This window comes from Pelmatolapia mariae, linkage group LG12, assembly GCF_036321145.2.
Source record: "Pelmatolapia mariae isolate MD_Pm_ZW linkage group LG12, Pm_UMD_F_2, whole genome shotgun sequence".
In the NCBI taxonomy this organism is placed as follows: Eukaryota; Metazoa; Chordata; class Actinopteri; order Cichliformes; family Cichlidae; genus Pelmatolapia; species Pelmatolapia mariae.
The window spans coordinates 30,123,337-30,140,305 of record NC_086237.1 but is presented as its reverse complement, the minus strand read 5'-3'; the positions used below and the strand labels follow the sequence as shown (position 1 = coordinate 30,140,305).

The window sequence follows — 16,969 nt, the reverse complement described above, 5'->3', positions numbered from 1 at the left end:
TACTCAAATGGACAAGTTCATGGACAAACATACAAGCCAATGCAGACCTGTCAAAAATTGCAGTTCCTTCCTTTAGGTGGAACTTGAGTCCAAACAGCAATCAGTCCCCATCAATCCTCCAATGTTAAAATGTCAAAATTCACACCATTAGAAAGCATATTTGAAACCTGGTAAAACACACAGTTTTAGGCTCTATAAGCTCATAACAGTCCTGTAGGGGGAATTTTATAATAACTCATCCACCTGGATACCTGAGATAGGTGCATTACTGGGCAGCTGGAGCTAGTCAAAGTCTGGCAGGACTCAACCACTACTTAAAGTAATTAAAGTGGACATCTTCACTGTGTGTAAGTGTGTCTGCATGTGCATGTCCGTGTGCCTGTGTGCGCATGTGTGTGTGTGTGTGTGTGTGTGTGTGTGTGTGTGTGTATGTGTGTGTGTGTGTGTGCTGTTCATGCCTTTTGGAGCATTTGAATAGATTATTATCATGGCTTCCTATGTGGTTAAACCCTGCCAAAAATTTGTGCTTCAGTTTTGGTGATTAAAATGCTAAAATTTTATTTGTCCTACACTTAGCCATAATTTTTCTGTATATTGTACCTGTATAGCTTAACTAAGCTTGATAGTGTTAAATGATAAATTAGCAGGCCACCTTTTCATCAATGTAAAATAACTTCTGGCTCCAAAAAACCAACATGGCAGCATACAAAATAAGTTTGCTGAAGTTTCAGAATGCTAAGTCCAAAACCAATGAGTAATATGAGTGGTTCAAACCATCTATTTCTTTGCTAAAGTTGTAGTTTTACATTTTAACATGGGAGTTAATGGGACTGACTTATTTTAATCGTCCACTCCATGAACTGCAGTTTTGTTTTAATGGCTACTGTTTGATGTAGCACACATAAAAATATTTTCCATGAGCTGTATCCAGACAATACAATGAAATATAATGAAAAGGTATGACCTCCTTGTTTACCCTAACTTTTACTAACCATGTTATCAGTTAGCTGATTAATACAAAAAATATATTATATTACAATATAAAAAAAAATATTCACCACTGTAAGTCCTCATAACTGCTTAAATTTTCAAATGAATGGAAAGCTATATAGCAGTAGAAACAGCATAATTATGTCTTTTAAGAATAATACCAGATGGAACTTTGAGAGTCAACTGATACAGTTGAGTAAATCACTGCAGTGGGTGAAAAAATTAGTGCATGTATTGGATATGATTGCTCTGCAGGTCAGCTGCTCTTGTTAACATCTGAAGTAGACTGATTTGCATTAGACATGTGTGAGTAAGTGTGTGTATTCAGTGATAACAATTACAATATCAGTTTAATATATCACCTTTATTTGTCTTGAAGTGAAATGAAGTTAATTCACAGTCCTTCCATCAGTCTCATAAAATATATATATTAGGGGTTTATTTGCTGCCAATCCGGCCAACTTCCACCATGAGACAAAACGTTTGATTAAAAACAGCTTTGCTAATTGAGATCGTGTTAATTTTTTTCTCAGCTGGATTACATCAAAGGGACAATTAAATGTGATCTCTTGTATGTTTTAAAATTGTATAGATATAAATTAATATATGAAGCTTCTTTTTAATCGTTCAAATAATTAGTGATATGAGAGCTCTCCGTTAACGTGCAGTAAATTATTAGCAAAACAATAAGTGATGAACACAAAACATAATTTTGCTGAATGACCTCCAGAGTAACACTCATCACAGATAGAGGACACTGTTCACCAACCTGCCTGGTGTTTTATTATCATAGCCAACAAGCCAGGGGCCAGAACTATAAAATATGATCTAAGTACAAAAAGACTGAATTTCTAGTTTTCAAAGCTGCTGCTGCTGCCATTGAAAACACATGTAAAATACAGGAATGTTTATATATATTCTCTTACAGGATTAAATAGCAGTTCATTAAAAGTTGATTTCTATTCCCACAGATACAAGCTACACAAATAAAGTCCCCAGCATTACACTTCAAGGTCTGTGTGTATATTTTTAAAGGGTCTTTATAATAGGAAAAGATCAAAAAATCAAATTATATGCTACTTATCACATACTGTTGAGAGCATCTCTTTGGGAACAGATTGAGACAGGGAAAGAAAGGAGGAGGATACTGAAAAGGAGTGACCGATTTTTCTTTCTGATGTGTATTCATTAACCAGTCCAGTGTAAATAATAACTTAAATAAACATTACTCTCTCATTTTCTTACATCAATGTTAATAATAATATAAGCATGCCTTATTCTGTAAAGGGTCACACATCATCCACAAGGACTTGTGACGCATTTTAGCCTGACAAACTCATTTCTAGTCCACGATGATAGGCCACTAAAATTACATTACGGAGTATTTGATGCTGATGTGCATAAAGCTAGAAAGAAAACAATAAAATCTGACTATTTTCCTTTCAATGGCATCCAAAGTGCATTTCATTCTCTAATGAAGGCTGAAAATTGCAACAGATCGAGCGAAAAAAGACATCCGCTGGTTAATTGAATCATCATGGCTGAGCAGGTTTGAGATTAATTCCACGTAAGGAGAAGATCAAAAGAGAGCCACTCAGAAGGATGTCGAGAGGAATAAGAATGCTGAGGCTTGTGGGATAATCCCATTAAGAGCTGCACATTCATTCAGAGTTATGATCCACAGTTGTAGGCCTATAGTATGCAAGAGATTAGGGTTAAACAGTCAGTGACGGAGAGGGGTCATACTTTTAGAAAAATGTGGTGTTATAATTCTATGCTGTCTGTATTAATCCCTTTTAATTATGAGCATTGACGAACCACTATGAAAGCTATTTTAGAGTTTGCATCTGGAGCAAATTGGATTATAAAAAATAGAAGAAGTGCATGCGTCATTGCTTAATACTGATTGCCAGGAACATAATCTTAATGCTGAAATGCTCATACATGTTCAAATTGCTGTCATTTAAAGGTATATCAAGGACATCTCTGATTAAAATGCAAAGATTCCATCTAGACTTCATGTTTTTTTTAGTTTTGATATAAGGTGGTGTATCTGTGTGTGCAGCAATATGAACATTTTACTTTTGGACATAATGTACATTAGCGTATACTAAAGAAATACATTTTTCACTTGCAAGGATCAGTGCCATCCATCTATGTTTATCTATCATCCGTTCAGTTCAGGGCCAGATACGGGGTAGAGCCTCTCCCAGCTGTCATAGTGTGAGATTTGGGGTATATCCTCAACGGGCCACCTGTCCATCACAGGGCTAACACAGAGCAGCGGGCAGCCATTCACACTCATATTCACACCTATGGCCAACTTATATGTCTTTCAACTGTGTCTGGAGAAAACCCACGCAGGAACAGGGGGAGCTTGCAAACCTCACCCAGAAAGACCCAGGGTTGCCCCTACACCAGGTAGTGTGGTTGCAGGAGATGGCTGCCCTTCTGTGAACCTGGTCTGGTTTTCCTGGAAGTTTCTTCTTGCTAAAAAGGAGTTTTTCCTCTCCACTGTCACCAAGATCGTGCTTATTTGTTGGTGTTTTCTCACTAATACTGCAGGGTCTTTACCTTGCAGTATAAAGTGCCTTAAGGGAACTTCTCAACTGCTGTCACGATTCAGTGCTACAATAAATTAACTTGAATTTAACTGAATTAAATTTAATGAAATGCAATTCGAGTTCACTTCACTTAAATTCAGTCTCACAGAAACTCATAAAAATGCAGTAGCTCATAATCACTCTATGTATTAAGAGCCTGGCCAAATTAAAGCATTTCTCTCTTCAGCTCTAAAGAAAGTAGCATTAATCAGTCAAATGGGTGGATGCCACAAAACATACCAGTAAAGCAAGCCCTGAGGGAATATGCAGTTATATAATGAAATCGAAGTAGACCTGGAAAATGAGAGCTGCTCACAAAAACAGTGAAAATGTGCTTCATCATGCAGTTCATATTTATTTCTTAAATCGTCGAGGCAATATAAAGAAAAGAGGCAGCAGGGATGTCAAACTAACTAAAAACCACAAACAACAAATTTTAATGACAAATAATTAAAAAGGAAAAAAATCCACTATCACCCATAACTTTAAGGAGAATATTCTTTTTAAATAAATAGGCTATGATCAAAGCTAACATAATAGCTTTCTAAAATATTTGGCAAATACAATACAAAATACTTACTAATACAATTAGTTAAATGTGACACTTTCATTAAAGTGGTATTTTTTAACAGAGAGATGAATGACTGTGTGTGCTCACAAGTGTACATATGCGTATGTGTGTATGTTGTGACATCTTATTCCACAGTGCAGAAGTTTTCCAAACTGTTCTCTCGGGCCTTGGGAAGCTCATTGTGTTCCAGTAGTCGGTACTGGAAGGAAACGCGGTTGATATAGTTCCCACTGGACACGAGCCTCACCACTGAGTTATCACAACCAATCTTCATCTGGGCTGAAGGGCCACAAGGAGAGGAAAACACATACTTTACGCTCTACCATCCAAGAATTCTTGTTCTGTAGCCAGCCCTACTTACTCTGTTTACATTGGCAGCAAAAACATTTACTTTGTATCTGTATTGCAGTATTTTTACAAGTAAAAACAGCAAATATATGTAAACATAAAATTTGAATTGCACTGGATATTTCACTATGTGGGATGTTTTTATTTTGTAGGACTCTTTTACAGCACATCATAATTACTAGTAAAAGTGTTTCTTGGACACAGTGATGGGCACAGACTCACCGAGTCCACTGAGGGAGAAACAGAGGTCGGCCACAGGGAACATCTTAGAGGTATCCACCCCATTCCCTCCCAGCAGCTCCACATAGTCACCTGACCCTGAGCAGCCAGACCACGCCAGTCTCTGTAAAATAAATGATCAACAAAATATTTTGATGGTGAAGTCCAGATAAAGAGTTTACTTTGTTACATAGAAAACTGCCATTAAAACTTCCTGTGGAGCTCTTTGGACCAATAAAAGTACTATATGTAGTATGAAGCACTGTAAGAACTGGTTTTGGTTGTACACTGTGTCTATTTGTATAATATGAGTCAGCAGAGGTGCAGGAATGCATGTGGGTTTGGTGTGGTTAGTAAGACTATAGTCTTACTAACCACACATATATATATACACATATATACATTAAAACCACAAAACCTGGAAAAGGCCAACCAAGTGGAGATGTGATTACAGGGTTTCATGGTTCTCTATATTTTTTCTAAAAAATGAAATGACTTCATTTGACTGAAAAATGTTTATACAAATGATTTTTGTAATATTTGAATTTGGAATACATACAGTTTTCCTCAGAATTTAAACAGAAGCAGTTGACAGGATGTTGTTTTTCAGATAATTAAAAATGAATATTTTACTTTATTAATTTATTATTTATTATATTACACCTTTATGAGCATGCTTTGTACCACTTTTCTCCTTCCCTTATTCATAGAGAGTTGCATTTCATGTAATAGCTTTTATGACTACTCATTACTAACTATTAATTAATTAATAAGTACTACTTATTTATGGGTTTTTTTCCATTAACACATTTTCCATTACACACTTCAGCTTTTGTTAATGTTAGTTAACCTCACTTATCTAATAGTGGATGAAATTGTCATAATAGTAGAAATTGTAGTAATCTGGGAGCCTCTGCTTAGCGTTCTGGTGATCGCCTGGTTCTACCAGACACCAGAGAAGCTTCTCTGCATTGTTGTATTTATATGTAATGTATTTATATATTTGTTTGTTTATTTAACAGAGGCTCTGTCAAGCTGCACAGAGTAGATGAGGAGGGCAGGACATCAGGCACAGGAATGTCACAGAAAATCTCGTCAGTTTTCAAAATAAAAGATCCCATGGAAACTACACCCTCTGCCCTTGCAACACTCTGTGTGATTTGAAGCACTTTACCGAACAAAACTGTGTAACAGATGAAAAGTCAAGGACATGGTGTATTTCAGGAGTAAGACTTCGATATGACTGGTAAGTGCTCTGCTGTGTTCACCTGCTACCTTTTTTCTAAAATTCATAAACTGTTATTAAAAATGTTTATTAGACTTATGGTTATTATTTTATTATTTTTGACTCCATTTGTCATTACTATTCCTTATTTAACATTAAAAACTGAGGATCATCTTCAAACATTTAGTATGAGGGTTTAACATTATAATCTACACACAATGAATAATATTTAGTTTAGCTAAAGTGGTTTGCTGAAACTCTTCCAGCTATTAACCACAGTGATGTTTTCATTGGTCTCATTAGACCATTTGCCATTGAGGATTTATTTTCTGTTTTCTTTTTTTTCACCTATTGGAGTGGGACTTATGAACACAGAGTAATTTACAGTGGCAGTGTGGCTCAGCAGCCAATTTGCCAAACATAACACTGCTTTTGGATGACTCTCCAAAATCCTGGATTACTTTCAATGACAATATTTTCAGTTGACTGTGGTATAATATCAGCATGTGGTGAATGCAACAGAAAATTGGAAACTATCCTAATAGATTCTGGTATGAGTAGAATGGTCATCCATCTATAATAGGACTAACAAAGTGAGACGGTGGACCAATCACATCATTCATGATATAAAACCACCAATTAACCCAGTTGTTCTCAAACTTTTTCTGGCATGCCCAACTTTAGTTTACATCCTTTTCCCTTAGTCGTCCATGCTCCAACTGCAGTGGCTCTGTTCTGAACCTGCCACACAGTTGGAGGACCACTGGATTAACCTAACCTACCATAACATACTTTTGGAATGTGGCGGGAGCCTGAATACCTGAAGAAAGTCCTCTCTGGCACAATGAGAACATGACATTCTACACTGAAAGGCTTCATTCAAGCTCCAGGCTTCACTTTAGTTTCAGTCTCATAACTGTTTGTTTTTCATTTCCTGTGTTCATCAGCTTCCCTCTAGATGTTGGAAGTTGACATCCTATTGCTAATTACGCCTACTGAGCTCTGATCGATCAGTTAAAGTGATTTCCCCATTACAGTTAGGAAAATGAAATGAATAAATCTCTATAGTTAAACAAAACTTTATTAAATTAAAATAAAATTAAAATCAAAATTGCCAAGTACTAATAAAATTTGTGTGACGACATAGACAAACATGCAAATATTATTAATAGCTTTAATTTAAAAAAAAAATATCACACTCTGAATGCGTTTAAAATGTCCAACTGAAGCTAAAGGTCTATTTAAAGTGTCAGAATTTGGCCTCAGTAAGATATTTATTTCACAGAGAAAAGAAGATCGTGTGTGTGACTGTGGGCACATGCATGTGTGTATGCATGTGTGTGATCTACCTGTGGACTTAGCTCATTGCTTTTGGCCTGCCCCAGGCTGAGTTCTGTCAGTCGGATCTCCACGGGGTAGATGATGGAGAAGCTGCAGTTCTTGCGCTGATGTGGCATCACCATGGTGAAGCTTCCCTCTGGACTCTGAGACATGATGTTACAGGCTTTCCACACGAACAAATCGACACATGCACAGACAGGAGAAGAGATTTCACATTTCCAGTTCTCCATCACCTGAGAAACTCATTACTGACACTTCACGTCACAAAGAGGACAGAATCAGAGGGTGGCAGCTGGAAAGGAAATCCAATTCTAGTTCTGATCACAGAACTGAAAGAAAGAAAGAAAAGTGAATTCATAAAAGCATTACGGAAAAGGGAGTCTGAAAATGTTGCCACTTTGTTCATATTGTTCCCTTTACATTTTTGTGGTAAAGAAACCGAGCTAATCAAATGTGAAGAGAGACGTTTGAAGCTTAGATTAATGAGATTCCTTAATCAATTAAACAATTAAATGTTGTATGTGTATCTTTTACATCCAATTTTTTGTAAGAGCCACTATCACAGTCACTATCTAGCTTACCATTGGTAAATATTACCCATCAGTAACGGTTACCTTACCATTTCGATCATTCGTTCATTGTTACTTTTGCTTTTCCTCCATCAAACATTTATACATATCATTCAGTTTATCCACTGTGTTTTAGCAAGCTTGCTAAACACAGTGGATAAACTGAAATTGTTAACTAGCACCACAGTCTAAAGTTTAGACTGTGGTGCTAGTTAACAATTTCAGTTGTTTATCCATACTTTTATATAGCTGTTAGCTCCATTCTGTTTGCCAGCCAAACTTTTAGATTTAAGGAATGTTCTAGAAACACTCTGACTTTTATTATGTATTAAATGAGTAACACTGTTATGTTGCATGGAAAAATATGTGAGGTAGCTTTATTGTCACTTTGATTAGATCATATATAAGGCCTAAACTGCAGACGGTTGCACTTAATGGTGAACAAGGGGATAAACCACTGTTAACCTATAAATAATTAATTGAAACTGCTGGGGTTTTTTTTTTTGTCTGCAGCCTTTATTTCCTTGTCTTTGTCTTACAGCCAGACGGTGACAGTTATGTTTCTTGACACAATGTTAACGCTGTGTTTGTCAAACAGCTGGAAAACAGGTGCATCCTTCTCACTCAATTCGTTACGCTCGCTCTTGGCCTTGATTAAAGCTCGACCAAGCACAAATGTCCAGGAAGTACACTCATGCATGCACACAAATGTACCCCTCATTTCACAAGACATATAAAAAAACAAAACCAAAAAATAACACAAATCTTTTACGCGAAGACTTGAAAGTGTTTTATGTTTGGTTCTAGATGTTTTGGCCACAAACTGATCTTAGTGATGCATAACAAGACTCACGGAAAGGGTTGTGTAGTTTCTTGACAGCGAGGGTGAAGCCACTAGCAGGGCTGTGAATGCGAAAGAAGATCATGGCAACATTCTGAGAAGAGCGGCTGGTGGCTCCTGGTGCTGTGGAGGAACAGTAGTCTGTGTAGCGCTCGTAGAGGGGTAAAGGATGGTCCTGATTGCTGGGGAACTTCTCTCCCTTCAAAACCCAGCCATCAAATATCTTGAAGAGGAACATATGATATGGAGTAAATACAAAAATGAATGCCTTTACTTACTTAATTTCAGCACACTTATTCCACACCTTCACATACAAAACATGAAGCAGTGTCTGAAAATACAAGGCATTAATTTTTAAAATGTGGAAGAAGCCAAGGACAGCTAGCATGTCCAAATTAAGCTGTTAACTATATGACTAAGAGGGAACTCATCAGCTCTATGTAAGAAACCAATTGGGTTTTACAGAAAGAAACAAGCAATCTAATTGCCAAGATTTTTCCCCCTATATGTTTCTTTCTTGCATGCTGAGAGCAATAAGTGAACTGGAGTCACATTCCTGGTTTGTGTGCACAGACTTGGTCAAATAAAAATGATTCTGATCCAGTGGGTTGGTGAAAACAAATCTTTGTGTTTTCTATTAAACTTAAGACATGAATCATCATGTTTTATCGGGTAATCCGACATGCCATACAGCACATTCTACACTGCTGTGCTGTGAATAATATTTAATTACAAGCATAATCCAACATGAATTTCATTCTAAAAATATTCTGTAAATCTCATCTCTTAAAATGAGGTGTGCCGTTTTGTTTTATTGAGCACATTAATCCTACTAATATTTACACAAATCTGCTCTTGGTTTCTAGATCACATGCATGTAAACCTAGGTTTTATAAAATTCTAATGTCCCCCTTTCCCTTTGCCATGAACTGAAATCTGCACTGGCAGGCTTGGCTTCAGAACTAAAGCCTTCTCTTCCCACTCTTGCTCTGGGTAATGTGACCAATGCAGAAAGCATCCAGTGTGGTGTTTGGCCCTTAAACGCCGCCTTAACCCTGTTTGGCCTAATTTCAATCGCACAGGAAGAAGATGAAATAGAATTCAGGGTTTAAACCAAATAAGCCTTGGAGTCCCTGCCTTTCACTTAAAAGAGGGGTTGGATATGTGTGGGGGCTATTTTTAGTGAGTGTGCCAACCTTTATGAAGTCTCCAGCGCTGCAGTCGATGCTGACGTCAGACAGCTCTAGACTGATGACTTCACTGGGCTCAGCTATGATGAAAGCTGCACATGCCAGCTGTGGCTTTGATGCCACAAAGGTGAAGAGGCCATCAGTGGCCAGCATGTCCAAGCATCCTACAAACCACACACACAGTCAGTTTTCCATTTCAGACAAAAAATACATATAAATATTCTAGAGACTAGTACTTAGAGTTTTTCTTCCCCAGCTGAGCACCCAAAGCACTTTTTATTACAAGTCTTATTCACCCAAACTCCTTTTTTTGGTCAGCTCAGGGTTCAGCATCATGCCCAAGGATACTTCAACATGTAGAATGGAAGAGTTGGGGATCAAACCACTGCCCTTCCAAGTGCTTGACAGCCCATGCTAACTCCTGAGCCACGGTTGGTCCCTAAGCCCAACTATAACAACTTTTCGCCTAACTCTTAAACTTTAACTTACCTTAACTAACCTTCGCCCAGTCCCAAACCTACCCTGACCACACCAAGTAACCAAAGTAGAATTAAAGATTAAAGACCAAACTGGATTGGTCCCCATAAGTGACTATGAAATATATACACCCCCAGAATACAGGTGAGGCAAACACACATATGAACACACACACACAGCCAGATACAAAATACATTACACATATATTGGGGTCAGAAAACATACTGGATTTGAGTTTAGTCTTAATAATTTCTCATGAGGTCAAAGTGTTACTCAGAGCACAGCATCAGTTTTCATTTAAAAATGTTTGCCTGGATTAATGCATTAATTATTTAACGTGTTTAGTAGCCTATGTTCTAATTAAGTGACTGAATGGGCACTGGTGCATAAATGAACATTCACCCAATTACTGTTTCAAATCCAGCAATTGTTATAATTCGGTGATTTAAAGCTATTTTTAAGCAGTTCTTACTGAGAGGTCGGCGGAAAATAAAATCCTCTGATTCTCTTTTCTGGGCCAAACTCAGCAGAGAATATAATCCATCTGAGGCTTCGTTGTCCTGAAAAGAAGAAGGAAAACAAACAAGTAAATAAAAACAAACAGAAAACCTAAGATTTCACCTCTGGGCTGCTCATAAAAACTTGACAGACATGAGTTCAGACTGCCTTACTTGATCAAAAATTCCACTTTGCTCGACTACAAACGCGACCTTACCTCGATGTAGCGAGCGAGCCCCATCCTTAATGAAACGGAGATAAGAAAGAGAAACAGCTGTGTGCGCAGAGCCACCGACATGCTGAAGTGCGTCTCTCGAGGAGTGTGTCCTGAAGCTGAGGGGAGAATAACGGAGCTGCCTGTGAGATCGCAGCTTTTATAGCAGCCCAGACAGGCAGGCAGGCCGACATCAGAGGGTTAGTGACAAACAATTAGCCGTGCGGACTTAAACATGACTTTGATAATGAGTGAATAAAAGCGGTCATTCAAGGCTGTTTTAGGGAATTCAGATGTTTAGAAACTAATAATTACTGCGTATGAATTCATTGGAGGAAATGCAATACTTGAAACATGTCAGTGTTTATTAAAATTGCTACACAGCTTAACATTGAGTAAACAGGCTAACATAGTGCTTTGTGGTCAATTTGGTGACTCTTCATTGAAAAATAATAGCTCGTGGGACATATTTGAACTGCCAAATACTGTTGGTATTGATTCTTCAAGTCTCAGGAACACTGATAAGAGGGGTGAACCGTATTTTTTTCCCCAAAGGATATTCCCTCATTTGCTGTTTTGATGGCCATGGTGGTGCTGGAAACACATTTGTCCAGAAACTCTCATTGTGTTCAGTAAGGTTGAAATCTGTTAACTGCTCCAGCAAAACTGAATAATTCACGTTATTTACATTTCAAATAAGTCCTGCTGTGACATCTCTTGCACCGTGCACAGAGGTGTTGTCACCCTGGATGGGACCACTCCCATAAGGATAGAAATGATTCACTATAACTGCATAATTGGGTAGGTAGGATTACAAGGATCACTCCGAACAACTTTATTGTGATTTGCAGTGATCCTTAACTCTAAGGAGACAAATGCACTCAAACAATGATAGCAAAATACTCCTGAGCTATTACAGAGGTTATGGATCCCCCTTACAGTGGAGGTCAAGCATTCATGCCTGTACCAGTCTCTTTCTGTGCGTCACATTTGCCCAACTGTGATGAACGATGACTCATCTGATACTACTTCTCCCACATGTGTCTCTAGACCAGTGCCTCTGGTTTTTGCACCACTGAACTCTTCAGTGTGCATTCATCTCTGTAATAAGGATCGAAATGAATCTTAATACAATACGACTCTATTTTTTGATGGACTCTTCTTACTGACACAGTCAGGAGGAAGAACTCCTGCTTTATTTTTACTTGCATATTACACTAATGCAGGAGCATCACAATCATCGAATAGGCAATGTCAGACCAAATATTCTGTGTTTCTGTAAAATTTCCATAGATCTAAATGCTGATGTACTTCACCATTCCTATGAAAACACCTGTTAATGGAATAGGCTATTTGACTGAAGCACCTGCCATCTGTGCCCCAACAATAAGCCCTCTTATAAAGTCCCTTCGATCTTTTCCTCTTGCCATCTTGATACAAAAGCAGAACTGAATGGGCCTGCTCTGAATTTTTATAGATGACTGGATGTTAACTGCTTAATTGTATGGTGCAGTGGTCCAGGGTGGAAGCATCTGCACTCTCCACTTTTTCCTGCAGTTTGTCACACAAATGAATATATTGAGACTTTGGCGGAGAGAAAAATGAACCTCATGCGCTCTTTTATATATACACTTTTCGGACATGAATGCTCAGATTGCAAAAGTCATGAATTCTCAGATGTCCTTTGAGATACTGAATGAGTCAGAGTTTATGCAGTGCCAGTCATGAGTCAACCTTCAGCTAAAGAACCACTTTCAATTTGGTTTCAGTCTATTACTTTTGCCTGACATTTGGGCATCGGGGAGCACAGAATTGCAGTGGTTAGTGCTGCTACCTCACGGTGAGATTGCCATGAATCTTCTAGCTTGGTTTAGAGTTTTTCAGAGCATGTATGTTCTCTCTGTGCACCTCAACAACCTCTCACAGTCCAGTGAAAAGCATGTTAAAGTGTTCACTGATCCTAAATCAAGTTTTTTATTTGAATTATGAGCTAAAGTGTACTCTGACAAGTGGGATAGGCTGGAGTTACTGCCTATTTTCTGTTTTATCCCCATTTCCAAAATACTAGATTTAAGTAATTTGATTGCATGTAAATTTTCGATGCCATTGTGTTGCATACGTTCAATGTAAAATATTGATGGAATTCGGTTGAAAGAAATTTAATTGATTGATAAACACTCAGTTTATACCAAGCATATTTTCCGTAATGATTAATTATTTGAATTAATATATCTTTGATTCTATATAAAGAACCTTTTTTGTTCCTGCTTCTGCTTTCTGATCAGCAACTTGTGGCCTGATGGGACTAATATGTGCGACAACTTTTGACTCACTTGCTGGTTACTATTAAGACTTAAGAGACATCTGTGACAACTGTGACAACTATCTTTTTAAAGACGTGTTTTAGCTCCCCGTCTCTAATAAAGGAATTGTGAGGAAATTAGGTGTTTCTCTGCAAGAGTGTGAAATCTATGAAACACTACTGAAATCTGACTTACTGACTGAGGTCAGTTAGTCAAACACTCATCAGATTAGAAAGGATAATTAGAGAGAGGATACTACAATTTTTTATATTTCACATAGCAGTTTGATAGAAGTTTGATAAAAGGTGCTTTGTGTTCCGCTGTTTCAGATACTGCAAGTAGACCTCTATTAGACTGCGTAGAATACCACCAAATTTTGCCACAGATTTGTGCTTGTGCTATAGCCTGCTTGCTTCTGTGTTTAGAGAGATATAACCCCTTTGCTTAGATTTTTATTTATTTATTTTACTTGTTTTTGCTGGCCAAATTGACAGCCAGGAAATCAAAATGGACAGCTGTGGTCTAAATAACATCTTTGGACAAAGTGAGAACAAAATGAGCAGTGAGTCATACCGTATACTGCACACGAAAAAAGAAAAAAGACTGGAAAATGTGTCCGGAAGGAGAAAGTGAGAAAGAGCCAACAAGGGAGAGCGAGAGGCTGCGATGTAGTTCAATTTGTTTTGACATAGGAAAGTCATTTAGAGTTGACCACTTTTAGCTGCCTGTGCTGCCACTGTGAAAGGTCAAACTCAGATGTAGCTGAGTGTAAGAGATGATGATCAGCCTGTCAGCGCTCATCTGATAAAATAGCCCTCTCTTTCTGTCATTCATCTGAAATGAAGATGAGAGACTGTGCGTAAGTGCGCCTTGAGCTAATTATAGCTGACATTTTTTTTCATCGTTATTAAGGTCTATGATGCCACACAGAACAACAAACCACAAAAAATAATGAACATAATGAATAACATTTACTATAACAGCCTGTCAGCCTGTTGACTTTTAATGCTGATGACCTATTCGAGGTGTGTTACTTTCATCTAAAAGCCAGTAGTCAGTGTTAATAATTAGTTGCCTCACAGAGTCATTGTGTTGTGAAGATGCCTCAACCTATTAGCCAGAGTCTCACTGTTTAAAGTGTGTTTTGCTAATCTGAATGACACCACAGGAAAGGGAAAATGCTCGCAAAATGCTACGTGGTGAGTGCCCATGTGTGTGTGTTTCCTGGTGTTAAATGCTCGTCCCTTAGCAATTTCATGTGATGTGATGTGTGCGTATGTGTGATGTGGAGCTGTGATACATACTGTAATTGTTCAAATCCAATTTATTAAATGAATTGATAGATTTTAATGAACACGTAACCCCAGAGTCTGATTATACTGCTCTAAATGATGAACTGATACAGCAATTCCCTCAGTGCTGGCCTATTTGAAGAGTTCATTTTCTAATCTAATAATCATATTTAACAACCACTCTTCCCCTATTACCACTCCCAGTGTATCACCCTGACTGAATGAAGGGTTAGAAAGAATGAATGAATTGCCATCCTGTGCTACCCATGGATGAACTTTCTCTGTAAATGTGTTATTCTTGGGGAACCATAAAAATACAGTACTAACATGACTAAACCAACAGCACACAAAAATATCCCAGTAATTGTGATATGAAAAAACTGACAGAAAAAAACTCAGTATATTTAAATATTAAAATCAGAACATCAAATTCAGATGTGTTTAAAATGTTTTAAATTTAGATACCATAAATATCATCACGAAAAAAAAAAAACAAGCGCAAGTGGAGGAGCCAGCTGCTTCTGTCTTCACGAGACAAAAGGCTACAACACCATCTGGTGGCAAATGCAGAAACAGGTCTATTTTTGCTTCAAGAAATGCACGAATCAGTGGTAACTTCTCAATGATGCTCCAAGTGGCAATGACAAATCCTTCCCACAGTTTTCTCAAAAAGGCAACTGATTTGGTTTATCAGGATTTTCCTAAAGATAGAAGCAGTTTAAAAAAAAACTTAAAGGAGTGTGATTTGCTGTATCTGGGATGATTGCCCCAGCTGGCAAGATGTGACAGTCACCCCTCCATGTGGTTAAAGTTAAATCACAGTGATTGTTGACTACAGACATTAGTGTCTTAACCCTGTCTTACTGCCCAGCATGCAACCTCCTTTTGAACACCTGCTCCCTGGCAAACGTAGCACATGTAGCTAAGTATTTTTGATTTTTTTGTTCATTGTGTGTTGCCTCCTTTACACACACAGGAACACACATTTCTTGTGCGGATCTGTCTGTCAACACAGCGGTCCAGCCCGGCTCTCCCCACTGCCTGACTGACCCATTCATCTCCTGTGGGGGCTGTAATGAGCTGACCCTCCCCATTTGGACCAACCTGACAGAGAGAGATTACTTTAAAGTCTGCATGGATTTTCTCCTTTGTCCCCTCCTCCCCATTCCTCTCCCTTGAAAGTGGCTAATTCAAAGTGCATTAATGAGGAGCGATGGATAACACACTCTTCTTTTAATTACCTTCCAACCAAGTTCTTCAGGGGAGGTCTGGTGACTCCCATCTGACACTGGCCTGTTTATTTGGTTTGGTTTTTACCAGTTAGACTTTTGTGTGATGCATTATGTAGTCAGAAGAGATCATGCTGAAGCATTTATGGGTTATAGGGACAACACATTAAAAAGAAAAACAATAAATGCACAAAATACATTTAGATAAAAACAGTTTTTTCTGAACGTACATCTTTTAAAAAAAATATTCAATCTATTATTGGCGAGGCTATTGAACAAACACAGATTATGCTAATATTAAGAATAAAATACTGAGGTATTGTATACACTGAAATGAGCCACTGGAACATGATGTGAAGAGCTTTTTGTTGTCTGTTTCCTAGTAAGCACATTCACAAATTATACAGGGATGATTGATGGTGCATGCAGACGATGAGAATAATTCTACATAATAGTATAATTACAAAGTGTGATGCAAAATAATTGTTCTGGAGCCAACAGGGACCACTTTCCCCAATGAAACACAATTAGGTAAACTGATATAAACAGAGAGCAGGATTTAACAGAAAAGCTTAGGGAGTAAGATAATCACTTAAAACAAATCAACTCCAGTTTTGTTTGGATGATGAAATCGATTGCTCAAACTAAAAAATAAAATAAAACTCACTATTTCATGTGTATGCTTCTATTATACTAGTTTCTTTATACACTTTGTTTTGTTTTTTTGTGTAATAAAGGATAGGCTTACATAAAGTGTAGTAACTAACTCAAGCATGATCCTCAATATCAGTGCTCACCAAACCTGGTATGGTAAAATAACACATACCAAAGTTTAAGCTATTGCTTAAACTTTCTTTAAACAAATAAGGCAAAAATCACCCTTAGTCATAGGGATTTGGTGGCTTGATGTTGTTTTTGCAAAAGCAAATACATTTACCTGCTGGGTTAATGATTTAGGACCACTTTTTATTGTTATGGAACACACTTTGGTTCTTCAGGCCATGCTCCTATTTGTACAAAGTCTCTGGAGGCTCCTGTATGTCAGACAGTGGCCTTTCA

The 16,969-nt window shown here is 37.8% G+C and overlaps 1 protein-coding gene across 1 annotated transcript; it reads right to left on the bottom strand.

Moving 5' to 3' along the window:
- Positions 1-3,923: 3,923 nt before the first annotated feature.
- LOC134639377 (corticotropin-releasing factor-binding protein-like) lies at positions 3,924-11,216 on the bottom strand. Its single transcript, XM_063490537.1, has 7 exons — positions 11,090-11,216; positions 10,847-10,934; positions 9,904-10,061; positions 8,720-8,930; positions 7,306-7,460; positions 4,735-4,855; positions 3,924-4,443 (listed from the first exon to the last, which is right to left on the bottom strand). The coding sequence occupies exons 1-7, from the start codon at positions 11,168-11,170 to the stop codon at positions 4,289-4,291; spliced, it is 969 nt and encodes a 322-aa protein (XP_063346607.1). The 5' UTR covers positions 11,171-11,216; the 3' UTR covers positions 3,924-4,288.
- Positions 11,217-16,969: the final 5,753 nt, after the last annotated feature.

Coding starts and splice junctions, on each gene's coding strand:
- LOC134639377 (XM_063490537.1), bottom strand. CDS start 11,170: ATGTCGGTGGCTCTGCGCACACAGCTGTTTCTCTTTCTTATCTCCGTT. Junction 10,935..11,089: donor GGCTCGCTCGCTACATCGAG/GTAAGGTCGCGT, acceptor TCTTCTTTTCAG/GACAACGAAGCCTCAGATGG. Junction 10,062..10,846: donor TATTTTCCGCCGACCTCTCA/GTAAGAACTGCT, acceptor TGTGGTTTGTAG/GATGCTTGGACATGCTGGCC.